Here is a 26,747-nt window from a genome sequence, read left to right as displayed (position 1 = left end):
CTGGGAACCTCCATATGCCGCAGGAGCGGCCCAAGAAATGGCAAAAAGACAACAACAACAACAACAAAAAAGTTTGAATAAAAATAAATAAATAAATAAAATAACATGTCCATTAAGCAAAAAAACCAACAACCCCATTGAAAAAATGGGCAGAAGACCTGAATAGCCATTTCTCCAAAGAAAATACACCAATGCCCAACAGGCACATGAAAAAATACTCAACCTCACTAATGATTAGAGAAATGCAAATCAAAACTACAAGGTAACACCTTGCACCTGTCAGAATGGCCATCATCAGTAAGTCTACAAATAACAAATGCCGGAGAGGGTGTGGAGAAAAGGGCACCCTCCTTCACTGCTGGTGGGGATGTAAGTTGGTGCAGCCACCATGGAAAACAGTATGGAGTTTCCTGAAGGAAAAAAAAAACCTGAAAATTGAGTTTCCATGTGATCCAGCAAGCCCACTTCTGGACATATGTTCAGACAATAGTATAATTTGAAAAGATAATGCCCCGCTGTGTTCATAGCAGCATTATTATTTACAATAGCCAAGACATGGAAACAACCTGAGTGTCAACTATAGAGAAATAGATAACGATATGGTATATATGTACAGTGGGATATTTCATCAGCCATAAAAAAAGCATGAAATAATGTCATTTGCAGCAACGTGGAAGGATCTAGAGATGATCATACTAAGTAACTCAAAAAGAGGAAGACAGGAGTTCCCTTCGTGGCGCAGTGGTTAACGAATCCGACTAGGAACCATGAGGTCGCGGGTTCGGTCCCTGCCCTTGCTCAGTGGGTTAACGATCTGGCGTTGCTGTGAGCTGTGGTGTAGGTTGCAGACGCGGCTCGGATCCCGCGTTGCTGTGGCTCTGGCGTAGGCCTGTGGCTACAGCTCCGATTTGACCCCTAGCCTGGGAATCTCCATATGCCGCGGGAGCGGCCCAAGAAATAGCAACAACAACAACAACAAAAAGACAAAAGACATTAAAAAAAAAAAAAGAGGAAGACAAATACCACATGATATCACTTACATGTGGAATCTAACATATGACACAAAATGAACATATCTACTAAACAGACTCACAGACATAGAGAAGGGACATGTGGTTGCCAAGGGGGAGGTGGGGGGAAGGAGGGATGCATTGGGAGTTCGGGGTTAGCAGACATAAACTCTTACTACATATAGAATGGATACACAGCAAGGTCCTAGTGTGTAGTGCAGAAATTATACTCAATACTCTGTAATAAACCATAATGGAAAGAATATGAAAAAGAATATATATGTATGTGTATAACTGAATCACTTTGCTGTACAGCACAAATTAACACAACGTTGTAAATGAAGTGTATTTCAATAAAATAGATTTTTTTAAAAAAAAGTTCTAGGGAGTTCTCATGTGGGGCAATGGGTTAAGGATCTGGCATTGTCACTGTAGCAGCTTGGGTTGCTGCTGAGGCATGGATTCAGTCCCTACCCCAGGAACTTCCACATGCCACAGGCATGGCCAAAAGCAAAACAAAAAAAAAGGCTGCTCAGAAAGCAAGAAGTTTAAAAAAAAAAAGAAAGAAAGAAAACTCTGAATGACTCTGATAAGACCAGCCCTAAATATGTAAGTGAGTAAAAGCATCAGCCAACTCAGATAATGATGAATGTTATGGAGGGGTTTTGTTTGTTTGTTTGATTAAAAGTCTTTGGAAGAGAGTCTGAGGTTTAGTGCTATTTATTTATTTATTTTTGGCCATGCCCATGGCATGCAGATGTTCCTAGACCAGGGATCAAAACCTGGCCAGAGGAGTTCCTGTCATGGCTCAGCATTAATAAACCCAATTAGCATCCATGAGGACGCAGGTTCGATCCCTGGCCTCGCTCAGTGGGTTAAGGATCCAGCTTTGCCATGAGCTGTGTTGTACATCGCAGACGCGGGTGGATCCTGCGTTGCTGTGGCTCTGGCATAGGCCTGCGCCTACAGCTCTGATTCTACCCCTAGCCCGGGAACCTCCGTATGCTGTGGGTGCAGCCCTAAAAAGACAAAAACAAAAACCTGGCCAGAGCAGTGATCCAAGCCACAGCAGTGACAATGCCAGATCCTTAACTGCTGGACCACCAAGGAACTCCTTGGAGGGGATTTTAAAAGGTCTGAGAAGATATTCTGCCTTCAATTTTATACTAACTAAAATAGATTGTGGCTTATCAAACATACATTGTACATCAGCTTTAATTATTAAAGAAAAGCGCACATTGACCAGAACAATGTCCACGTTAAAAATAAAGATTAAGGAGTCCCTGCAGTGGTGCAGCAAGATCCAGCACTGTCTCTGAGGCAGCGAGGTTCCATCCCCAGCCCTGCACAGTGGGTTAAAGATCAGGCGTTGCTGCAGCTGTGGCATAGTTCGTAGCTGTGGCTGGGATTCCATTCCTGGCCCAGGAACTTTCACATGCCAAGGGTGCTGCCAAAAAATACATGAGTAAGTAAATAAAGATTAAGTGCCTCCCATCCTGGGATCCCTCAGACTACCTTTTCAGGTTCCAAAGCCACATGACTCACTGTAAACATGCTGGTCTGTTTTTGTTTGTTTTCTGAAAAACTGAAGAAACCATATCTCTGACTTTTTTCTGGCAATATATACAACTGCTGAAAACCATGGTTCTCTTGGAGCAGTTTCTCAGAATAATCTGGGAGGCTCTTTTCCCGGCATTCCTTCTCAGTTTGGCTCAAATAAAACTATTCTTATTATATAGATTGTTCATTCTTTTCCTTGACAAGAGGTTGGTGGTATTTGCCAGGTTGGCAGCTCTCTCCCAGGACATGTCAAGCAAATGACAGAAAAGAGCCAGCCTGGAGGAGAGTTTGGGGGAACAAGGCGCAGACCTGCTGGACCCCAGGATGTGGCATTTAGAGGACTGGTGTGGGAGGGGGAGACCCCCCTGTATCCAGGAGAGAGGACCCACTGGAGGTCAAAGGTGGGATGCAAAGCAGACACACGAAATTAGGCTGTGTTCATATACACCCCATCACAATCACATTGTGGACCCTGCCTACCCCCAAGATTGCTTTTCACCCCGCGCCTACCCCAACTTCGTTGGGGGACCCTTGGAGAAGCCAAGAACCAGGGTACGAGCCCCGCCCCCACCCTGCAACTGCGCCTGCGTACTCCAAGACCGCCGCGACTCCCAGAAGCCCTTGAGATGCGGTTCCGTCTCGTGGGGCCGTCTGTACTTCCGGCCAGTCTCGGTTCCGGTGTGGACAACCACCCAGGCAGCTGCGGTCCAGAAGGGCCGGGAGCAACAGCCCAGGGCGTAGCAGGCGGGTGCTGTGTAGGACCCCGGAGGGCCTTCGTCTCACCGCCCGCGCTTCTCTGGGCGTCGCCACGACGCACGCTGGGACTTCGTTTCCCAGAGGGCGCCGCGGCGGGCGGACACGCCCACTTCCGGCGGCGGTGGCGCGCAGTCCAGGTTCGAGCGGGCCCGGCTGGGCTGTGGGCTCGGCTGCCGGCCCGGCGCGGGGCCGCACGGGGCCCGCCGGGTGCCGGGCGTGCCCGGCCTCCGGGCTGTGTCTGCGACATCGGGGGCTTGTGCGCGCGCGGCGGTGACATGCGGGGGGCGGTGAGCGCGGGTGCCCGAGAGCTGGGGTCCCCGCAGCGGCGAGGCGCCCCCCGCACAAAGCACGGGGTGGACCGAGGCCGGACCGCGGGGACCCCGGCTTCTTTCGCCCGCCCTGCCCGGGGAAGGCCGCGCGCGAGGAATGGTCTCACATCCAAGGGCCAGCGAGGAGCGGCGACCACGGGGCCTGAGAACAGAGGTGAGGGTGACAGGTGGCGGGGCTGGTGGACGGGGACGGATTAATCTCAGAGTGTGGGGAGGGTGAGGTCTGGGGCAGGAGGCCTCTCGGGGCCCAAGTGCTGGTGAATGGCATCCCTAGTGTCTGGGGCTGGTGGACAGGGGCAGCCAGAAGTTTGAAAATTTAATGCGAGAGCATTAGTCAGCTTAGGAGGTCACCCTGACTGGACACCTCCCTGTTTTCAGTGCTCCCTGAGAGAAGAATCCCGCTTCCCCACCAGTGGCAGCCCCTAAGGAAGAGAAGTGACCATTTCCCAGCTGCCCCTTCAAAGTTGGTCCTATCCCGCTCATGTCAGAGCATTTGACTCTCCGCTTGTTGACTTCCTTCCTGATTTATGGCTGTCCTTTAAGACTCAGCAAGAAGGGAGCGTGGTGTAGGCCTGGTCTCAAGCTTCTTCTTTCTCTTCCCCCAGCTCTGCCTTCCAGGGACACTGCCCTCCTCCAGGAAAGGAAGCACAGGCAGGAGGCGGCAGCAAGGGGAATTGAACGGAAGGCCGTGTCCCAGGTGGGTTGGCATTTCCTCTTTCCTCTCTGGAATGCAAGCCTGCTTCTCAGGACTTAATGATGTTTATCTTCTTGTGAAAGTTTTCAGTTTGGAGTTTCTCTTGTGGCCCAGAGGGTCAAGAACCCAGCTATTATCCAGGAGGATGTGGGTTTGATCCCTGGCCTCTCACTCAAGAGAGTTGGGGATCCTGTGTTGCTGAGGTCTAGGCGGGCAGCTGCATCTCTGCTTCAACCCCCTACCCTAGTCCAGGAACTTCCATATGCCGCAGGTGTGGCCCTAAAAAAGCAAAAGGCCAAAAAGAGCTTTCAGTTTAAGAGACCTGTTGGGGGAGCCTGTTCCCATTTCCTCCCAATCTGGTGCGTGGCCAGCTACAGGGCCAGCCCAGGGCCTCCCTCCCTGCTTCCTCTTCATCCCATTCCCTGTTCGTTCCCCACTGATTCAGAAGCTCCCACTGTGGCTCAGCAGGATCACTGGCATCTTAGAAGTGCTGGGACAAGGGTTCTATCCCCAGCCTGGCACAGGGGGTTAAGGATCTGGCGTTGCTGCAGCTGGAATGTAGGTCGCTCTGGAGACCTGTGGCTCAGATCTGATTCCTGGCTCGGGAGCTCTGTGTGCCACGGGGCAGCCAAAGATGAAAAACAAAAACAAAAGAAGAGGAAATGATTCAGCCCTTCCCTGTGCAGCTTTTCCCGGAGGGACTCTGATGGAGTGGAAAGGTACCCTTGTCGCATGCAGGACAGCCCCTTGTGTTGGGCCTGGTTTGTTTGGTGGTGTCTTTGTTCCATCCCCTGGAGAAGCCATTAGCTTCTCCCTAGTTGCTCACCGCCTGTTGGTGGGAAGCCTTGGGCTCGTGCACGGTTTTGAGCATGAGTTCCGGGACCAGGTATTGTAAGAGCAGGCTGGAGGAGCTCCTTTTTCTAGTCGCCTGTGGGGGACAGTGGGAGAGCTTTACCGGGGAGGTGATTTCTGAGCTGTGTTTTGAAGGGGGAGGAGAGGTTTGGCCGACAGAAGAGGGAACAGCCGCCCTGGGGTTCTTCCCCACCTGACTGTGTGGCTTCCTAGAATGCTGTTCTTGTTTGTTTCTTTCAGCTGTGTCTCCTCAGTAGGTGACAGGCAGCTCATAAATACCTGAGCCAGCTCCCAGTTGCCCAGACTGTGCAGGTGACTGGTGACCTCCCCGTTACCAAAGGCCGTGCCCAGTCCTCAGTTTTTCTTGACTGTCCCTGGAGTTTGAAACAGTCAGGGGTTGGCAGGCGTTCACCGTTAAGGGCCAGGTAGTAAATCTTAGGCTTTGCGGGCTGTGAGGTTTTTGCTGCAGCAGCTCCACTCTGCCTTCCAGAGCCGAAGCACCCACAAGCAACATGCAAGTCATTGGGTGGCATTGTGTTCCTTTACTTACAAAAACAGGTAACTGCCACCCCCCACCCCCCACTCCCCACTCCTCAGCTTTATGGCCAGTTCCTCCTCATCCTCCTGACCTACAGCTGTCGCTGTACCTCTGGGCTCTTTCTTGGCTCTATTCTTGTCCTTGGAACAGCGTCCCCTGGGGAGGTCAGCCTGATCTTGTCTGTGCAGACCAGCCACCTGCTGGCTTCTCCCAGTCCACCTTTCCAGCCCTACCCTCTCCCCTGAGCTCCAGGCCTCTCTGTCCGACTCGACTCCTCCACTCGGAAGTCGAGAAGGTAGCTCACATCCAGCACATCCAGACCCAAGTTCCTGAGGTTCCCCCTTAAACCAGCCCTTCCCACCGTTGTCTCTGTCTCAGGTTGTGGTAGTTTCCTGCTCCCAGTTACTCAGGCCGCAACCTGTGCTGTCATCCGCTCCTTGCAAGGTCTCCGCTCTTGCCCTCACCTCCCACATTTAGTCCCTTTCCAAATCCTGTCAGCACTTTTCAAATTGTACCCAGGGAGTTCCTGTTGTGGCACAACGGTAATGAACCTGACTAGTATCCATGAAGACACAGGTTCGATTCCTGGCCTTGCTCAGTGGGTTAAGGATCCAGCACTGCCATGAGCTGTGGTGTAGGTCACAGACACGGCTCGGCTCAGATCCCTCGTTGCTGTGGCTGTGGTGTAGGCCAGCGGCTACAGCTCTCATTCGACCCCTAGCCTGGGAACCTCCATATGCCACGGGTGTGCCCTGAAAAGAAAATTGTGCCCAGAATCTATCGATTGGCACCCTGCCCACCACTGCCTTGGTCCTCGTTAATGTACACCAGGCCCCTTCTTCTCAAGGTCCTCGAGGTTACTTCCCAACTTGGTAGCCAGAGGAGCCGGTTCTGTCACTTCACTTTCTGCTCAGAGCGCTCCCAACAGCTTCCCCAAGTGAAGGCAGATCCTTCCGCAAGTGTGACTGACAGTCCCATGTGACTGTGTTCTCATTCCCCTGTATGAAATTTCAAAGCCTGACACCCAAACTCCTCACATCCCTCTTTCTTTCTTTCTTTTTCTTTCTTGGTTGCAGCATGCAGTGGCCTGATGCAGAATCTTAGTTCTCAAACCAGGGATCAAACCCAGGCCACGGCCGTGAAAGTGCCAAGTGCTAACCCCTAGGCCACCTGGGCACTCCCCTGCTTTACTTTTTAAGACTCCTGGCACTTTTCAGCATGCTGCATGTGTCATTTAGCTGGTTTCCTCTTGTCTGATTCTCTTAGCACAAAGTACATGTGACACAGGAAGGGATTTGGGATGGTTTTGCCGCAGTGCCCAGTACAGATGTCTGGTGGGTGACCACGTGAGCGTAGTCTTAAAAAGTTCTCTTAGAGTCAGTATTTCACTGCTTAGCATAGCATTACAGTAATAATTTCCATATCATTTTATTTTTTTGGTCTTTTTAGGGCTGCACCCCTTGGCATATGGAAGTTCTTGAGCTAGGGGTCGCATCAGAGCTTCAGCTGAGGCCTACACCCCAGCAATGCTAGATCCAAGCCACATCTGCGACCTGCGCGCAGCTCGAGGCACTTCCGTGTCCTTAACCTACTGAGCAAGGCCAGGGATCGAACCTGTGTCTTCATGGATACTAGTGGGGTTCGTTACCACTGAGCTACAGCAAGAATTCCAACTGTACATTTTCAGTGTGTGCAGATTGATGAGTTTGAGGAGAAATACACTCATGAAACCGTCGCCACTAAGGTCATAATCCTGTCTTCACCTCCCAAAGTTTCCTCCCGTGCCTCTTCAGCATTCTTACAATTTTTGGCAGTAAGAGCACTTAGCATGAGACCTCCTCTCTCAGCCAACTTTGGGGCACCTTGCTGTCCATTAGACCTCAGGAACTCACCCATCCTGCGTGACCAAAACTTTGTGCCCTGTGATCATCTCCGCCCCACTTCCCCCACCCCCGGGCCCTGGAAGCCACCACTCTACTCTGTTCCTAAGAATTGGACTATTTTAGATTCCGCACTGAGGCGAGACCGATCGTGCAGTGTTCGTCCTTCTGTGTCTGGTGTACCTCACTCAGCACGTGCAGCAGAATGTTTGTGTTTTAGCACACCTGAAGATGGCTGTGGCTCAGGCTTGCGCAGTTTTCAGAATTTGAAGGCCTTTAAGGACTCGCTGGTGCAAAGTGACAGATCGGGGTGAGCAGCCTGGGGAGCTGGAGCTGAGCTGCCAGTGACTCAGCCAGCAAACCCCTTCCGCTGCCTTCTCGGCTTCCAGAATTCCTGCGGAGATCTGGCCTGCTTTGTTTGTTTGTTTTAGATGGCTTGTTCGGGAAGGCCTGTGAGCACGGCTCTGCTCGAGGCGGACCAGGCAGTTCCTGGCTGCTTCCCGCACGTGTTAACCAGGTGTCTCCGGGGTGTGTGGGCCCTTCTGAATTGTCTTGACACGGTTTCGTTAAAAATGTCTACACAGTTGGTGCGAGTTAAAGAACACGCGGTAGTGTGTCAGTAGACACAGACCAAACCCCAGAGTGACCCTCATCTCCAGCAGAATGAGGTCGGCCTTTAAATGGGAAGGTTGAGCCTTTGGTCAGCGTCAGCAGAGCCAGTGTTCACGGAGCATGTGCAGGGCGGGTTCTGAGCGCTGCCTAACCCGTCGAGGTCTGTGAGGTTGGTTCTGTTGCTCTTTGCCTTTTACACGTGGGCACCGGAGACACAGGGCTTACGTAAGTAGCTGAGGTTTCGAGCAGCTGAGCGGTCAGTCTCGAGCTCAGCCTCTAGGGTGGTTGGACTTTTTTGCTTACTGATGGAGTCTGTGCTTTGAACATCCCAAGGCAGAGTTCCCACCGTGGTACAGTGGGTTAAGAATCCAACCGCAGGAGTTCCTGTCGTGGCGCAGTGGTTAACGAATCCGACTAGGAACCATGAGGTTGCGGGTTCGGTCCCTGCCCTTGCTCAGTGGGTTAACGATCTGGCGTTGCCGTGAGCTATGGTGTAGGTTGCAGACACGGCTCGGATCCCGCGTTGCTGTGGCTCTGGCGTAGGCCGGTGGCTACAGCTCCGATTAGACCCCTAGCCTGGGAATCTCCATATGCCGCGGGAGCGGCCCAAGAAATAGCAAAAAGACAAAAAAAAAAAACAACAACAACAAAAAAAGAATCCAACCGCAGCCGCTCGGGTCGCTGCAGAGGCATGGATTTGATCCCTGCCCTGCACAGTGGGTTAAAGGATCCGGCACTGCAACATCTGTGGCTGGGATTCAGTCCCTGGCCCGGGAACTTCACATGCTGCAGGGATGGCCATTAAAAAAGAAACACACACACACCATACCAAGGATGCTACTCACTGAAACCTACCCTCTGTTAATCACAGATGCCGACTGACTAAATGACAGAGTTGGACTGACTAAATGTTTAAGATACATTGGTGTGTGTCCACGTTGTGGACTAAAATCACAAGCTGCTACATAAAATCCCGCCATCAGCGGGCGGAGGAGCAGCAGGCCTGCCTCCTCGATGCTCCCTGCTTCTCCCAGGTGGCACCTTGATTCTTTTATCATTTGAAGTATATTCAATGTACAGTGGGGTTTTTGTTTTTGTTTTGTCTTTTTGGCATTTCTTGGGCCCCTCCTGCGGCATATGCAGCTTCCCAGGCTAGGGGTGGAATCGGAGGTGTAGCCACCAGCCTACGCCAGAGCCACAGCCACGCGGGATCTGAGCCATGTCTGCGATCCTTAACCCACTGAGCAAGGCCAGGGATTGAACCCAAAACCGCATGGTTCCTGGCCGGATTCGCTAACCACTGAGCCACGATGGGAACTCCTCGATGTGCAGTTTTATGTGTTTCAGTGGACAACATAATATTCACAGTGGGTAAAGGTTATACTCCATTTATAACCGTTATAAAGTATTTGCTGTGTTTCCTGTGTTGCACAATACACCTTGATTCTCAAAGGCATCTTATTAATTAAAACCTTTACTGTATTTTTCATTCTTATACACCCATCTTTATTTCAGAAAAAAGAATTCTGTTAGTTTAGTCCGTCCTTCCTTCCTTGCTGGTCTTCTGCCACCCCCCTGGCATGCAGAAGTTCCTAGCCAGTGATGGAACCCACACTACAGCAGCAGCACCACCAGATCCTTAATCAAAAGTCGGGGCTACAGCTAAGGCCTAATCCACAGCCAGAGCAACACCAGATCCAAGCCGCATCTGCAACTTTCACTGCAGCTGGCAGCAACACTGGATCCTTAACCCATTACACTAGGCCAGGGATCAAACCCACAACTCACATCCTCATGGACAGACACTGTGTTGGGTTCTTAACCTGCTGAGCCACAGTGGGAGCTCCCATGTTTGTCTGTTTTCGGTGAACATTCAACATGCAGTGAACCCTAAAAGTCAATAGAACACCCCCCCCCCATTAAAAAAGTAACCGGAAACCCTTAGACCTCAGCGTGCGGTTCAGCCATGTGAGGTTCACCTCCAGGTCTATTTCCCCATTGTCGTTGTCGCTGCTGTTTTCCTGAGAGAAGGAGGATTTACGTTACTTGCAGTTCGGGAGGAGAACACTGGGGGTCTTGTCCAGAGCAGCGTCTCCGGTCTCCTGTTCTCGTGCTGGTCCAGGCCGCCTGACTGTGTCCGTGGCGGAAAATGCTCTGGCACCTACCATGCACGTGACAGCGTGGCTCCATTATTTATTGTTTAGAATCAGAGTCACGCATTTCTCTTGTGCGTGCTTCTTTCACCTGCACAAAACTGCCACCTCTCCACAGGTAGGGGCTCTGGCGCATGCTCTCGCTCTCCCTACCTCTCTCCCGGTGCTTCTCTGTAGAGGATGCCACGATGAGGTCAGCTGTCCATCAGTTGCCTAGATTTCCAGGTCACCGGAGAGCATTCCTCCCACGTATAATGTCTCACCTAGAGGGAAGAGACAGTATCCTCAGAGCCCTGTGTGGGGTTGCAGAGGCTGCCCGGACAGTCCCCCGCACCCGGCAGCGTGCACATGCACCCTTCGCGGCCCCGGAGGCTGCGCAGCGTGCACATGCACCCTTCGCGGCCCCGGAGGCTGCGCATGATGGAGGGGTCGGCGGCGTTGTCCCCCCTGCAGCCTCTTTCCCCGACTCGCAGGCGCCCCCCTCTTGCCGTGTCCTCACCTGGTCTCCCCTCTGGGCTCCGCCACCCCTGGTTTCTTCTTCGTCTTTCAAGAAAGACCACTGGTCAGACTGGATCACGGCCCAGCCCTGCGGCCTCTCTCAACTCGCCCTCCCTTCCTCAAGGCCCTGGCTCCAAACCTTCCGGGAACCGGGGTCCGGACGTCGACGTGGGCCCTGGGGGGGCATGTGCCCTGCGCCAGCACAGACGGGGCTTTGTCCTTGCAGAGCTCGGTCACCTTTGGGGACGTGGCCGTGGACTTCTCCCAGGACGAGTGGGCCTGGCTGGACGCGACTCAGAGGAGCCTCTACCGGAGCGTGATGCTGGAGAACTACAGGAACCTGGTCTCTCTGGGTGAGGGTCCTGCTCTCGTATCCCCCCGCCCGGCTCCGCCCTCTTCCACGCTGGGGAAGAGCCCCAGCCTGACCGCAGCCCCTTTGCTCTTCCCTCTCCAGGGCTTTGCGGCTCTAAGCCCGACATGATCTCCTCGTTGGAGCAGAGGAAGGAGCCCTGGACGGTGAAGAGAAAGCTGCCAGGCAGCGGGTGCGCAGGTGAGCGCGGGGGCGCAGGGGAGCCCAGGTCATGGCGGCACAGCCCCGCCCCCTCGGACGCGAGGGACCCTCCCCAGGCTCCTCCTGAGCCTCTGGCCGGAGGGGGAATCGCGGCCGCGCTGTCCAGATTGTCCTTCTCCAGCTCTTCCTCCACCTCTGCTCCCTCCAAACGTACCCTTGTCTTTTCCCAGCAGCTTCTTGGCTCTCGCAGTCCCCTCTGCTCCAGAAGAACCTCTGGCTGACTGTGCCGTGGTTTTTACGGTCCCATCTCTCTGATGATATGACTTTCACTCACAGCCTTCTCCTGACCGGTGTTTACTGTGGGTCGGCTTTGCGCAAGGCCGTCACCCAGGTGCCGGCCGTCCCAGGGGCGCCAGGGCCGGGCTGTGCCCGCCAGTGCAGTGGCCGTGCCCTCCTCCATAGCACAGGTGTCAGCAGGGACCTAAGAGGGAGAAAACAGTCATGTCCGGCTTGAGCCAGGGAAACCGAGGCACGAGAGTAGAGCCTGGGCGGGAGGGTGAGAGGGCGGAGGAGGAGGAGGGGTCGGGGGTCGGGAGACGATTGCGTGGGCCGTGAGCAGTCTGGGTTCAGGCCGACAGCCCCGTTTGGCTCCCACACGGAAAGAACACTGATTCTGATTAGAGGGAATGTTGGTGCCGTGGTATTCATTCCGCTGGGGAATCCAGAGATTCCCACCACAGCATTATTTCTGGAACAGCCAGTTAATCCCACCAGAGGCAGAGTCAGGATACAGATGTCTCTGGAGGTTGCTGGAATCCTGGATGTGACACAGTTTCTAAAGAACTGGGACTCTGGTGGGACCTCCTTGTTCACATCGCACTTCAGAGGAAGAGTTTGTACCAGCAGGACACTTAACAGATTGCCACGCTCACGAGGCTCATCCCATGGCCCGGGAAAGCCGGCATGGTGTTTGGGGGGAAGGCCTGCCCCTTATCATGGTACTAAATCACATTCTGAGCTAGGTTTCCGAGGCGGAACTGGTTTTTTCCTGCTGCTGCTCCCTCCTTTCTTGCTGAGACCTTAGTCGATTTTGAAGACTTGCACTTAAGACCAGCATCTGAACACGGGGTAGTTAGCATTGTCATTTAAAAAAAGAGAGACAGAGTTCCTGTCGTGGTGCAGTGGTTAACGAATCCGACTAGGAACCGTGAGGTTGCGGGTTCGATCCCTGGCCTCGCTCAGTGGGTTAAGGATCCAGCGTTGCCGTGAGCTGTGGTGTAGGTTGCAGACGCGGCTTGGATCCCACGTTGCTGTGGCTCTGGCGTAGGCCAGTGGCTACAGCTCCGATTCGACCCCTAAGCCTGAGGACCTCCATTATTCCACAGGAGCAGCCCTAGAAAAGGCACAAAGACAAAAAAAGTTAAAAATTTAAAAAAAAATTAATGAGAGAGAGACATTATTTAAGGGAAGAAAAAAGAGCTAGAGAAGAAGTTTTTGCTAAATGGAGAAAGTGTCAAAGGGAGGCTTCCTCGCGCTGGACTAAGGATGGTGTGGTGTTTCCTCCTGTGGCCTCGGCCCCTTCTTTGTCTGTATTGGCCACGTTTTATCTTAGTTGAAATCTCCGTGAGGCGTCTCCTCTCGGGCACTTCGTGAGCCTCTCTCTCCACTAACACGACATGCTCTCCTTGCTGAGCGTTTAGCTGCGAAAGTTCACATCGTGTCCGTGAGGATGAAAGGTCCACAGTTTGGGGACTGGAAGGCCAGTTGGCCATATCAAAACGATTCAAAATAATGTGGGTTTTTTGGGGTTTTTTGAGTATTTTAATTCATCGAATTCCATTTTGGAAAATGTCTTCACACTAATACACAAAAGAGATACTTTCTTTAAAATACCTTGTAGACCCACAAGCTGTGCCAAAGGCCAAGGAGGCGTCTTCAAAGAAGAGTTGCTTCGAAGAGAAGTTATCGCAGGCAGTGCTGGTGGAGAGACTCGCCAACCGCGGTCTCGAGGGCCCCGCGCTAGGGCGCGACTGGGGCTACCGCGCTCTGTTGGAGCAGCAGGCGGTGAGTCAGGACAGAAGTGGGCACGAGATACGTTCAGGTAGGGTTTGCGAGATCTCCAGCAGGGCACTTGGAGGAGGACACGGTGTCCTTCACACAGAAACCCTTCTTCCAAGTGGGGCAAGTTCCCTGGGGGTCCAGGACAGAGCAGCCCCCCACCCCACCCCCACCCCGAGAGGACCCCCGTCTTTTCCTTTTTCTGGGGCCGCTCTCACGGCATATGGAGGTTCCCAGCCTAGGGGTTGAATTCGAGCTGTAGCCACCGGCACACACCACAGCCACAGCAACACCAGATCTGAGCCCCGTCTGCAACCTACACCACAGCTCATGGCAACGCCGGATCCTTAACACACTGAGCGAGGCCGGGGATCAAACCTGCGTCCTCATGGATACTAGTTGGGTTTGTTTCCACTAGCCACAACGCGAACTCCAGGACCTACAGTCTTGATACGTATGAGAACAGCCGGGGGGACACTGGGTCGCAGAGAGTCACAAACAGATGTGTTTAGATCAGAGACATTTGGAGGATCATGAGCGTGAGAAAACCTAAGCCAGGATCTCAACCCAAGATTTCACACGAGAGAAAAGCCCTGCCGGTCTCATCGCACAGCCTGTTTTGAGGGTGGGGAGGCCTCCAGTGAGCTTGAGAACATTCGTTTCCTGTGTCAGTTTGTCCTCCTCCACAAAATTAGACTCCACGTGGCAGAAACAGTTTCCCCTGTTTTTCTTTCTTTTCCCCCCAAACATACATGACATAAGTGGCTCAGTCATTGTGTGACCTGGATCCCTCTTGGCACGGGGCATCCGTCACAGCGTGTGGACACAGCTCCCTCCCCCAGAGCCGCTGTGGGTTTGCGAGCAGGGTTGGATGAAAAGCATGTTTGTGCCATTTCAGGGCGTGGTGACCGTCACAAGCATGGACCTGGACCTCCCCCCGCATCCAGGCCCTGCTCGGAAGAGCTTCCGTAAGGACGCCGTGTGGGAGCACCACAGTCTGCGGCCAGCAGGTAAGGACATCTCGCTCCCAAATCTGAGTCGACAGGACCCCGCCCCCTTTCCTTCCTCCATTTTGAGTTGTGCGTGTGTTGGGTGGTGTCTCCTAAAGCTCTGGGTTGAATTTTTTTTTTTTTTTTTGCTATTTCTTCGGCCGCTCCCGCGGCATGTGGAGGTTCCCAGGCTAGGGGTCGAATCGGAGTTGTAGCCACAGGCCTATGCCAGAGCCACAGCAACGCATGATCCGAGCCGCATCTGCAACCTACACCACAGCTCACGGCAACGCCGGATCGTCATGGGTTGAATTTTTACTCCTGTTTTTTTTTTTTTTACTTGTTTGGCCACCCCTGCTGCACATGGAGGTTCCCAGTCCAGGGATCGAATCTGAGCCACAGCTGTGACCTACACCACAGCCGCAGCCATGCTAGATCCTAACCCACTGCACCAGGCCGGGGATTGAACCTGTGCCACCACGGAGACAACGCCAGATCCTTAGCCTGCTGCGCCATGGCAGGAATTCCTTACTCGCGATTCCTAAGAGTATGACGTTTGTGGAGTTGAGAGCTAGTGTCTTCTTCGTGCTTGAAGCATCATCCTCAGTCTTTCAGACCCTTATCCACGTGTCTCCCTGGCTCTCCTGTCATAGAAAGAACACTTTCCCATCAGAGCCAAGGAGCTGGTTGTCCAGTTAGGAATGGCAAGGAGCTGACCGGGGCCCGTGTCTCTTCCCACGTGCAGGACGCCGTGTGTCTGAGCCGGATCTGGTCTCGCTGCTGGAGCATGCGAAGGCACCCTGGAGGCTGCCGCGAGAGCTGGCGAGAGGCCTGTCCTCAGGTGAGTGGGCAGCCTGGGCTGGAAAGGCCACGGCAGCTTAGAGCGTAACCTTCCCGGCAGAGGCTGTGCCCCGTCCTCAGGTCTGGAAGGAGGCTGAACTCAGGGCTCTAAGCCTTCCCCCCACCCCCTGTAGCGCTGCTCCTGTCCTTGGTCTCGGGTATGGATTGGCCACGCTTCCGTCAGCGACTTCTTCCTGCCCCAGGGTACTTTTGAGCTGGCTTCCAAAGGTCTGATCTTGGTGATGAGATTCATCCATTCTTGTAAGAACCGGGAATGGAAGTTGTTCAAGGGAGCCCCTCTGCTGGGCGCTAGCAGGCGGTAGGAGAAAGAGGGTTTCCACTGAGCTGCAGACCCTCAGGTGGTCATCGTAGTGGAGGAGGTGAGACACGCACACGGGCAACTCGCAGGAAGTAGAGCCTGCGAAATGCCCCTTGCGGCATCACAGAGGCAAAGGAGAAGACCCCACACGGCCTTGTTTCCGTCCAAGACGAGAGCAGACGGATTTTCCTCATCCGATATACAAGGAAGGAAAGAAACTTCTGAAAATAATGGTTTTTAGGAAGTGTAATGCTGGAGTTCCCTGGTGGCTCAGGGGGTTAAGGATCTGGCATCACTGCAGTGGCTCAAGTTGCTGCTATGGCATGGGTTCAGTCCCTGGCCTGGGAACATCCACATGCCATGGGTGTGGCCAAAAAAAAAAAGTGTAATACTGTCATCTGTCTAGGAAAAGAATAGAAAATCATGACCTCTAAAATCAATTTGTAGGAGTTCCCATTGTGGCACACTGGATATGAATCCAACTAGGAACCCTGAGATTGCAGGATCGATCCCTGGCCTTGTGCAGTGGCTTATGGATCCAGCATTGCCGTGAGCTGTGGTGTAGGTCACACACTCGGCTTGAGTTTGATGTCGCCGTGGCTGTGGTGCAGGCCAGCAGCTGTAGCTCTTGTTGGATCCCTGGCCTGGGAACCTCCACATGCTGTGGGTGCAGCCCTAAAAAGCAAAATAGAATAGAATAGAATAAAAATAATGATTTGTAAACAAAGCAACTTCAGGCCCTTGATTCAAGCTCTGATGAACATGTGCCACTGCTCAGTTAGCTTACGTCACATTTCTTGGAATTAAAAGTAGGCTTAGAGTAGGCACCTTTGTGTGAGTGAAGACTGTGCCTTGCGGGGATGGCTGTACCCCTGGAAATGGACATCTGCTAGGCTCTGAGAGCTCCCCCACCCACCACCTCCCCGTGTCGTTTTGGTCGTGCCCTTGGCATGCAGAAGCTCCCCAGCCAGGGATCAAACCACAACCACCGCAGTGACAATAACGAGTACTCAAAAGAAACGCCGAGCTGTCTTTGTTTTTAGTGGACTCACGAGGAGCAGATAGCTACACGTGTAGGTTTAATTGCAGCATCATAGCAGTGAGTATTTCTGTGGAAATGTTTTGCCTCTTACTGGGTGAAAGATGATGGCCTAAAGTTATTTTTTTTGTTACGGAAATGCGGTCAAATCCTTTCTCTTAATGTATGATCTCAAACTTTTTCACATGTGATAATAAGAGTTTCTGTCTTGGAGTTTTTAACATTGTGAAACTGTATTACTACTTTTCTGATAACTTCTCTTCATATCTAAGGAACTAGACAGAAACTGCATCTTCAGGAGTTCCTGTCGTGGCGCAGTGGTTAACGAATCTGACTAGGAACCATGATGTTGCGGGTTCGGTCCCTGCCCTTGCTCAGTGGGTTGACGATCCAGCGTTGCCGTGAGCTATGGTGTAGGTTGCAGACACGGCTCGGATCCCGTGTTGCTGTGGCTCTGGCCTAGGCCGGCAGCAACAGCGCCAATTTGACCCCCAGCCTGGGACACTCCATATGCCTCGGGAGTGGCCCAACAAATGGCAAAAAGACAAAAAAAAAAGAAAGAAAGAAAGAAACTGCATCTTCAAAGTGGCAGTCTGGGATTACAGTCTGTGGAAATACTGTAATTTACTTAAGTAATTTACTGTTGAAGACATTTGAACATTCCTGTCTTTTCCAGTTTTTGCCTGTAACAAATAGTCATCCCGTTTGTCTATGTTTCTTTGCGTGATGAAATTGTATATGTTTTTGAAGTTTCTTGGCAGGCTCCAATACTATCAGCAAACAATATATGAGAGTACTTGTTTTCAGACAGCTTCACCAGTAATGACTATTTTGGGTTTTGTTTAGTATTTTCCAAGCTGTTGGGTGAATATTGAGTTTTGTTTAGGTTTTATCTCACAGACCACTTATGATGTTCGGAATGTATCCGTTTAAATTTGTTTTAGAGTTTATTTTCTTCATGCCCACGGCCCATATTTCTGTTGGGACTGTTTCCTTGCCTTTATAAAGCATGAATGTAAATCCTCTTTTATAAAGGTGATGTATTTTTTCCCAGTTTCCTGTGGCTTGAAAGATTTGCATGTGATGTTTCTCACTATCTAATATTTCAGATTGGACGGTATCATTTACAGAAGCTTTAACTTTGATTTTTTTCTTTTTCTTTTCTTTTGTTTTTCTTTTGGCTTTTTGTCCTTTCAGGGCTGTGCTCGTGGCATATGGGGAGGTTCCCAGGTCAGGAGTCTAATGGGAGCTGTAGCCGCCTACAGCCGGCCTACAATGCCAGATCCTTTACTCACTGAGTGAGGCCAGGGATCGAACCTGCAACCTCATGGTTCCTAGTCGGATTCATTAACCACTGCGCCATTACGGGAACTCCGTTTTTTTCTTTTTATTAATAGATGTATTTCTCCTGTTTGTACCACACAGTGAATTTGTTCGGGTCTTTCTGTTACTTCACGCCACTGAGTCGTCCTATCCATGAACACAAGATGTTTTTCCATTTACTTCGGTCTTAATGTTATTAAGCAAAGTCGTGCGGTTTTCCGTGTACGTTCTTGCACCTTTTTAGGTAACTTTATTCCTAAATAACTTACTCTTTCAGCTTTATTTTTCATGGGATTATTTTCCTAATTTCCTTTTCAGATTGTTCCTAGTGTATGGAAATACAGCTGATTTTTGTGTGTTGATCTCATATTCTGCAGTTTTGATAAATTGATGAATTAGCTCTAATACTTTTCTTGTACATTCTTTAGGGTTTTCTAAAGAAACCCTAAAGACATGTGGGATCATGTCATCTACAGATAGTTTTACCCCTTTCTAATTTGTATGCCTTTTATGTCTGTTTCTAAATGCTTTGGCTAGGATTTCCAGTGCAGTGTTGTTGAGTAGAAGTTGTGAGAGAAGACATCATTGGAAGTTACTGATCTAAGGAGGAAAGCTTTTGGTGTTTAGGTGTCATTTTATGTTGGTGCTTCATTATTCTTTTATTTATTATTTTATTTTAAAATTTAATTTTATTGCTGTATAGTTGACTTAAAATATTGTATTAGTTTCAGGTGCACAACAAGGTGAATGAGCCATACATAAAACTATATTCATTCTTTTTTCTCATAAAGGTGATTACAAACTATTGAGTAGATTTTCCTTTGCTCTACAGTAGGTTCTCGTTAATCATCTAGATGTCATTTTAAAAAATACTTTCATACCCCCCCCATTTTTTGGGTTTTTTTTTTTTTTGGTTTTTTTTAGGGCCACACCAGCAGCATATGGAGGTTCCTAGGCTAGGAGTCCAATCAGAGCTGCAGCTGCCGGCCTATGCCACAGACACAGCAATGCAGGATCCAAGCCGCATCTGCAACCTACACCACAGCTCACGGCAACACCTGATCCTTAACCCACTGAGCAAGGCCAGGGATCGAACCTGATTCTCATGGATACTAGTCAGGTTCATTAACCCCTGAACCACAACGGGAACTCCTCTTTTCCCTTTTTTAAGATCATCTTTCCCAACACATCTCACTTTCTGCGTCATCTCCCAGGTTCACTTTGATCTCTGTGTATCTATATATAACTCTACTTGCACAAATTTTCGGAACATGCTGAGTGATTTAGCACAAGGATTTCAGGCATATTCACTCTTCCTCCCTGCAAGATGATAGTCTGAGATAAGACATACGCTTCTTCATTAGTGTGTATAATAGAATTAAATGTAATATCCATACTCACTGTTTTGATCAAAGAAATCTCTTCAAAATGAGAAACTAGGAGTTCCCTGGTGGCCTAGGAGGTTCAGTCCCTGGCCTGGGAACTTTGCATGCTGTGGGCAGGGCCAAAAAAAATGAAGAATGAAATTGAAGGCCCTCTCCGCTAGTGAGTAGCCGAAGAAGACAGGAGAATTTCGTCACGTTTGTGGGAGCAAGCAGGTAAATGTAGACGTGATCTCATGTGCCTTCTGGGCTTTAGCCGCCAGTGGGCAATGTAGGTTTTGTTGAAATGAGTCACATAAGATATGGTTGACAAGAACACTGTTTCTGGTTATGGAGGAAAGGTTGGGCTTTCAGGCCATCCTAATGAATGTTTTGTTCTTCTTAAAGTATAGTTGATTGGTAATATTGTGCTGATTTCTGCTGTACTGCATAGTGACCCCGTCATACATGTATATGTACATCCTTCTTCTCATCCCATCTTCCATCATGGTCTATATCTGGAGTCTGGATACAGTTCCCTGTGCTGTATAGGAGGACCTCACTGCTTATCCACTCTAAAGGGAGTAGTTTGTATCCACTAACCCCAAACTCCCCGTCGATCTACTCCCTCACCACTCCGCCTTAGCAACCACAAGTCTGTTCTCCATGTCTGTGAGTCTGTTTATGTTTTTTAGATAGGTTCATTTGTGCCACATTCTAGATTCCACATATAAGCAATATTGTGCAGTGTTTGTCTTTCTCTTTCTGACTTAACTTCGCTTAGTATGAGGATCTCGAGTTGCACTAATGAATGCTATAGAATACATTGTCTTTTTGTGCTTGGCATGCTTCCTGGAACAGCTTTTGTGCTGTGCTGACTGCCCTGGCCTTGAAGCTGCGTAGACGGGGGTGAGAGGGTAGTAAAGACAGCGCGTGTCATAGGCTGTAGTTTTAGGTGCTGGGATTGCCGAACATTTTAACAACGCCTCACTTTGCTGACATGTTACTGATTCCACATATAGTTAACTTTTTTTCTACTCACCTCTCCTAGGTTCCTATATGTGATTAGTCTGAGGTCTCTTCAGGTGTGTTGTCGATTGCATGCTTATGAGGTTTGGAGGTGCACAGTGTTTCTTTAGGGCTTAATTTAACAATGAGTCTTCACAGTTTTCCTTTTCGTAGCTTATCTTTTTTTCCTAGTATATGATAAAGAAAATGTTTCTTATTTATTACTTTTATCTTTCAGGCCAACAGTCTATACATGAGACCCAGGAATTACTTCCAAAGCAGGATTCATTTGCTGAAGTGGTAACAGACAGAACTTCAAACACTAATAACCTAGAGTGTTCCACTTTCAGAGGAAGCTGGGATTCTGGGGGTCTGTTTGAAAGGAAGCTGGTAGGTCAAGAGACACAATTCAGGCGAGAGCCTGTCACCCATAACAAAACCCTCTCTAAGGAAAGAGAGTGTATATATAACAAATCTGGAAGATGGTTCCATTTGGATGTTTCACAAGAGAGAGTTCACAGTCATGATTCAGTTAAAAAAGCTTTCCCCCAAAATTCAGTGGTAATAAAGCATGCAGGAATCTATTCAGGAAAAAAACTTTTCAAATGTAATGAATGTAAGAAAACTTTTACCCAGAGCTCATCCCTCACCGTCCATCAGAGAATTCACACTGGAGAGAAGCCCTATAAATGTAATGAATGTGGAAAGGCCTTCAGCGATGGCTCGTCCTTTGCCCGGCATCAGAGGTGTCACACTGGCAAGAAGCCCTACGAATGTATCGAGTGTGGGAAAGCCTTCATACAGAACACATCCCTCATCCGCCACTGGAGGTACTACCACACCGGGGAGAAACCCTTCGACTGCATCGACTGTGGGAAAGCCTTCAGTGACCACATCGGACTCAATCAGCACAGGAGAATTCATACTGGAGAGAAGCCCTACAAATGTGATGTGTGTGACAAATCCTTCAGGTATGGCTCATCCCTGACTGTCCATCAGAGGATTCATACTGGAGAGAAACCCTATGAGTGTGACGTGTGTCGAAAAGCCTTCAGCCACCATGCGTCACTCACTCAGCACCAGAGGGTGCATTCTGGAGAGAAGCCTTTCAAGTGTAAGGAGTGCGGCAAAGCCTTTAGACAGAACATACACCTTGCCAGCCACCTGAGGATTCACACCGGAGAGAAGCCCTTTGAATGTGGGGAGTGCGGTAAGTCCTTCAGCATCAGCTCCCAGCTGGCCACCCATCAGAGGATTCACACTGGAGAGAAGCCCTATGAATGTAAGGTGTGCAGCAAAGCTTTCACTCAGAAGGCTCACCTCGCACAGCATCAGAAAACGCACACGGGGGAGAAGCCCTATGAGTGTAAGGAGTGCGGGAAGGCCTTCAGCCAGACCACACATCTTATTCAGCACCAGAGAGTTCACACTGGAGAGAAACCCTATAAATGTATGGAGTGTGGGAAGGCCTTTGGGGATAACTCATCCTGCACTCAGCATCAGAGGCTTCACACTGGACAAAGGCCCTACGAGTGCCTCGAGTGCGGGAAGGCATTCAAGACGAAATCGTCCCTCATCTGTCACCGAAGGAGTCACACTGGGGAGAAGCCGTACGAATGTAGCGCGTGTGGCAAAGCCTTCAGCCACCGCCAGTCCCTCAGCGTCCACCAGCGAATTCATTCTGGAAAGAAGCCGTACGAGTGCAAGGAGTGCAGGAAGACCTTCATCCAGATCGGACACCTCAATCAGCACAAACGCGTGCACACGGGGGAGAGACCCCACGGCCCCAAGAGAAGCAGGAAGGCCTTCAGGCAGGCCTCCCACTCCGCACACCAGAGAGCGCACGCTGGGGGGGCCTCCGCACGCCCTTCCGTACCCTCCACGTCGAGCCCTGTGGATCTGGTACCCAAGTTTCTCTGGAATCCACCCTCCCTCCCACCACCATAGCATCACGAGCCCCTGCCACAGCAGCGGAAAAGCTTGTCTCTCTGTTCTTCATATCGTTCTGCTTTTGTCCCGTAAAAGTTGGTTGTTTATGTTGCAGTCAGAATGATGGTTTTTTTGTGTGAACATGAAACTCATTTACTTCTCATGTGGGTGGGAACTTAGTTGAGATCCTTCAAATCGGTTCATGCGCAAGATGTGTGTAGCACAATGGCTGGTCCATACTAAGCGTTCAGTAATGTTAGCTCTTTTAAAAACATTATTTTTGGACATCGGAAAGTTGCCATAGTCAACTCTTGACTGAAAATGATGCATAGAGTGAAGCTAGGAGAAACCAAATTTTAGATCAGGAGCAGGAGTTTCAAGATAGTCAATGAGGCTGTGCCTTTGTTGACTTAAAACTTGATTCTGTACTGTCAAGTCAGTATTGTGGCTTTTCACTTATATGCATAAGTGTGGGTGCTATGACCTTGTTGGTGAGAAAATTACTAGAAAGTGTGTAGAGAACTCAGATGAGTAGGCCACCCAGAACCAAGAACCGAATCAATCAGCAAAAGGTAAGGTTTACATGCAAGAGTTAAGACTTCTGACATGTGGGAGTTCCCATTGTGGTACAGTGGAAGTGAATCCAACTGGTATCCATGAGGATGCGGGTTCGATCCCTGGCCTCGCTCAGTGGGTCAGGGGTCCGGTGTTGCCACGAGCTGTGGTGTTAAGTCATAGACACGGCTCGGATCTGATGTTGCCGTGGCTGTGGTGTTGTCCTGTGGCTGTAGCTCTGATTCGACCCCTAGCCTGGGACCTTCCACGTGCTGTGAGTGCAGTCCTAAAAAAAGCAAAACAAACAAAACCCTTCTGACATGTTACTCAAGAATTAGAAAATTTTGCCAGTGTTGATCACTGAAAGTGACCTGGGCTTGTGAGTGAATTCCATTAAATTTTCGAGGAACCGCTAACGTTGTGATAAACTGATCTGGACTGTGACGCACGGCCAATCTCACTGACTGTTTATGTGGCCCATGATCTGATTTTTAAAAATTACTTCAATAGAGGAACAGGTGAAAAGAGTTTATGAAAATAATGAAATTTAAATTTCAGTGTCCATGAATAAATTTTACTGGCTCATAGCCATGCTGGTATGTTTACGTACTGCCTGTGGCTGCTTTCAGTCCTTAGTAGCAGAGCTGAGTAGCTGCAGCAGAGATGGTCCTGTCTGCAAAACCTGATATTTACTTCCCCTTCTGGTGCAGAGAAGCCAACTCCTGCTCTCGTGCAGAGAAAAATACGCAGAAGGTTGTACTTATTTCTATGAGGATAATACAAGTCTCCCATCAATAGCAAGGAAATCTATAAAGCAGTCTACGAATAGAGGTGGAAGGATATTATTAAACCGTTGAACAATAGAAAATACGTCAACAAAAGAAGAAATACATTATTTTTCTAGATGAGGTAATGCTGTTGAAATGTTTGTAAATTGTTGGGAGTTCCCTGGTGGTCTAGTGGTTAGGATTTGGCGCTTTTACCACTGTAGCCCAGTTGAGTGCCTGATCTGAGAACCGGGATCCCACATCAAGCCGCTGCACACTGCAGCCAAAAAAAACCCCAAATTCTGTGCTTGTCATTTACAACAGAATCCCAGTAGGATATGATTGCTTTGACAGTTTGATTTGAAACAAAACAAGGAAGGAGGATTTGGCAAACATAGCAGGATATTTGAACAAATATTCGGGTATATAATAAGATTTGTTTTTCATTGTTGGGGAAATGATGTTTAACAATTGATTATCTGCTCTCCAAAAGAAGAGAAGCATACCTCGAGCTAACAAATATAATACGATTGTATTTAGCAGCTCTAATTATGAAATAACGTGTCAGAGGCAGATACAGAAAGGAGAAAGGCTTTCCTGACTAGGACATGGAGCTCCGGAAAACACGAGGAAGAGAATAAGCCGGCCAGTACAAAGAGGTACACTTCAGTATGGCGAAACCTGCCAAAAAGATGTAAAACAATTGGGGGAAAATACACACAACCCGTATGAAAGACTCTGTCATTTAGGAACACAGAGCTGTTACACATGGAAAACGGGAAGGGGGGGAATAGGCCCGTCCTGGCTGAAGACTTCAAAGAACATTTGTTAGGTTCTTCGTTGATCTGAAAATTACGAATTTAAAACAGATCTGGGTTCCCGGATTGAAACCTAAAATGTGGGTAATAGCCCATACTAGTGTCAGTGTGGGCAAACAGGAAGCTGTTCATCCTTCCCAGTGTAAATTTGTCTCCTGTTTGGGGTGGCGGTACGGCATGACCTATCCACATGGTAAATGTGCGTTCCTTTTGAAACAGAAATTCTGGGTCTAAGAGTTTTTACCCCATTGGAATAAATAGACAGGTATAAATCATGTTTACTGCAAAATTGTTTTAGCAGTGGCGAATAAGGATTTCAGTGTCTCGCCAAGCTGACTGATTAAATTGTGATTTTTTTTTCAATGCAGTATTATCCGGTTAGTAGAAAAAAGATCTACATTTGCTCCTATGGAGTATTGTCCATTCACAGTGTATTAAATGAAATACATGATTTGCAGAACCGTATGTGTAAAACCATCTTGTAGTCATAAAGTAAAAATTAATATTGAATATGTGTGTATGCTGAAATCTGTTTTTGTCTTTAACACACACTTTTCCTAGCTTTTTGTTGGCAGTTTGCCTTTCTTCATTCTGTATTGTTCTAGTGAACTGCCAGTTACATGTGGCTCCATTTAAGCCAATCAGGTTTTTCATTCTTTGCATTTTGATTGGAGACACGGGGCCAATATTTGGCTTTATGTGCGGCCACAATGGATGTTTTCTTTTAGTCAGGATTCATCTTGATCATTTGGGCCCCTTATTGTACCATCTGTTAAGGATGTGGAATATCACTCCTGGACTGGGAATAGGTGGGATTAAGTCAACTTGTGGCAGCATCCTAAAGATTTCTGCATCTCTACCTATCTGACCCATTAAAATGATTCCTGCTTCCCAGCATCCTAGTTTTTTGTTCCTTTTTTTTTTTTTTTTTTGGTCTTTTTGCTATTACTTTGGGCCACTCCCGAGGCATATGGAGGTTCCCAGGCTAGGGGTCTAATCGGAGCTGTAGCCCCCAGCCTACGCCAGGGCCACAGCAACACAGGATCCGAGCCGCGTCTGCAACCTACACCACAGCCCACAGCAACACCGGATCGTTAACCCACTGAGCGAGGCCAGGGACTGAACCCGCAACCTCATGGTTCCTAGTCGGATTCGTTAACCACTGCACCACGACAGGAACTCCTGCTCAGTTCTTTAAATCTCTGAGGCACCTGGTATTCTTCCAGTATTTAACTTCTGATTCTATATTAGGGACATCTTGTATTCTCATAAAAATTGATACTAGAGGATGATTATTGGATTTAGAGAAGCAAAGCATTAAAGATTGAAAGAGAAACTTGTAATCCTGTTTCGCATTAGGAAAAGATATCATGATACAGTGGTGAGAGACCATTTGAAATTCTGACATTAAGGAAGGCATCGAAATCAGACCCTTCCTGTGACTGTGTTGGGAGACATCCTAACACTTCTAACCCCAGGGCTGGCAGTTGCTGAAAGCCAAATGCAGCAGCAGATCAGGTATTTGCAGAGCTGTGGTACTTAGTGAATTCCCAACCCTGCCACCTCTTACATGGACATGAAGTGTTGGGAAAGATCTGAACCCATTTGGATTGGGACCATCACAAAAGATTCAAGCATCTTAGAAAATTTGATTTTCTCTCTAGCACCTTAAGAACTCCCCTCCCACACGAATTCTCTTTGCTATACATCTGGTGACAGAAAACTCCGGTCTGCTTTTCTAGTTCCACTATTATTGCGCTCTTGATAACCAAACTCTGGATTTAAAATGACCTACAGTTAGAAATCCAGACAGATAATCTCATCCAGGAACTTATCCTTTATTGTGCATCAGAAATCTAGCACACAGGTTTTTGTTTTTGTTTTTTTGTCTTTTAGGGCCGCACCCTTGGCATATGGAGGTTCCCAGGCTAGGGGTCTAATCGAAGCTGTAGCCACCAGCCTACGCCACAGCCACAGCAACACCAGATCCAAGCCTCGTCTGTGACCTACACCACAGCTCATGGCAACGCCGGATCCTTAACCCACTGAACAAGGCCAGGGATCAAACCCGCTACATTGCGGTTCCTAGTCGGATTCGTTTCCACTGCACCACGACGGGAAGTCTTAGGACACGGTTTTTGAAACTTTGAGGATTAAAAATATACAAGGACTTGAAAGAATAAAGGAGTTTTTAATAACCTGCTTGGATAATTTATGTCCATGCTCCTTTTGCAAGGTCCCCTGTCAGGGTCCAGTAGTCTTTCCATGTTCTTTTGACACAAAACCGCAGCACACTAAACATTTCCTTCTGTCTCCTTTAGGGACCAGGACCCATGAGAGTGATTCCA

General features: G+C 49.3%; 1 protein-coding gene across 1 annotated transcript; it reads left to right on the top strand.

Moving 5' to 3' along the window:
• Positions 1 to 3,214: 3,214 nt before the first annotated feature.
• On the top strand, positions 3,215 to 22,380 carry ZFP28 (ZFP28 zinc finger protein). Its single transcript, XM_047790597.1, has 8 exons — positions 3,215 to 3,809; positions 4,261 to 4,352; positions 11,109 to 11,235; positions 11,337 to 11,432; positions 13,294 to 13,457; positions 14,350 to 14,461; positions 15,186 to 15,281; positions 20,569 to 22,380. The coding sequence occupies exons 1-8, from the start codon at positions 3,602 to 3,604 to the stop codon at positions 22,275 to 22,277; spliced, it is 2,604 nt and encodes an 867-aa protein (XP_047646553.1). The 5' UTR covers positions 3,215 to 3,601; the 3' UTR covers positions 22,278 to 22,380.
• Positions 22,381 to 26,747: the final 4,367 nt, after the last annotated feature.

The sequence above is a fragment of the Phacochoerus africanus genome, chromosome 8, assembly GCF_016906955.1.
Source record: "Phacochoerus africanus isolate WHEZ1 chromosome 8, ROS_Pafr_v1, whole genome shotgun sequence".
Lineage (NCBI taxonomy): Eukaryota > Metazoa > Chordata > Mammalia > Artiodactyla > Suidae > Phacochoerus > Phacochoerus africanus.
This window is presented reverse-complemented; position numbering and strand designations above follow the sequence as displayed.

What these genes read in the sequence shown, in the direction of transcription:
- ZFP28 (XM_047790597.1), top strand. Translation starts at nt 3,602, where the DNA reads ATGCGGGGGGCGGTGAGCGCGGGTGCCCGAGAGCTGGGGTCCCCGCAG. An exon ending in CAGGAACCTGGTCTCTCTGG is followed by an intron (nt 11,236 to 11,336) that starts GTGAGGGTCCTG and finishes TTCCCTCTCCAG; the next exon opens with GGCTTTGCGGCTCTAAGCCC. An exon ending in CTCTGTTGGAGCAGCAGGCG is followed by an intron (nt 13,458 to 14,349) that starts GTGAGTCAGGAC and finishes GTGCCATTTCAG; the next exon opens with GGCGTGGTGACCGTCACAAG.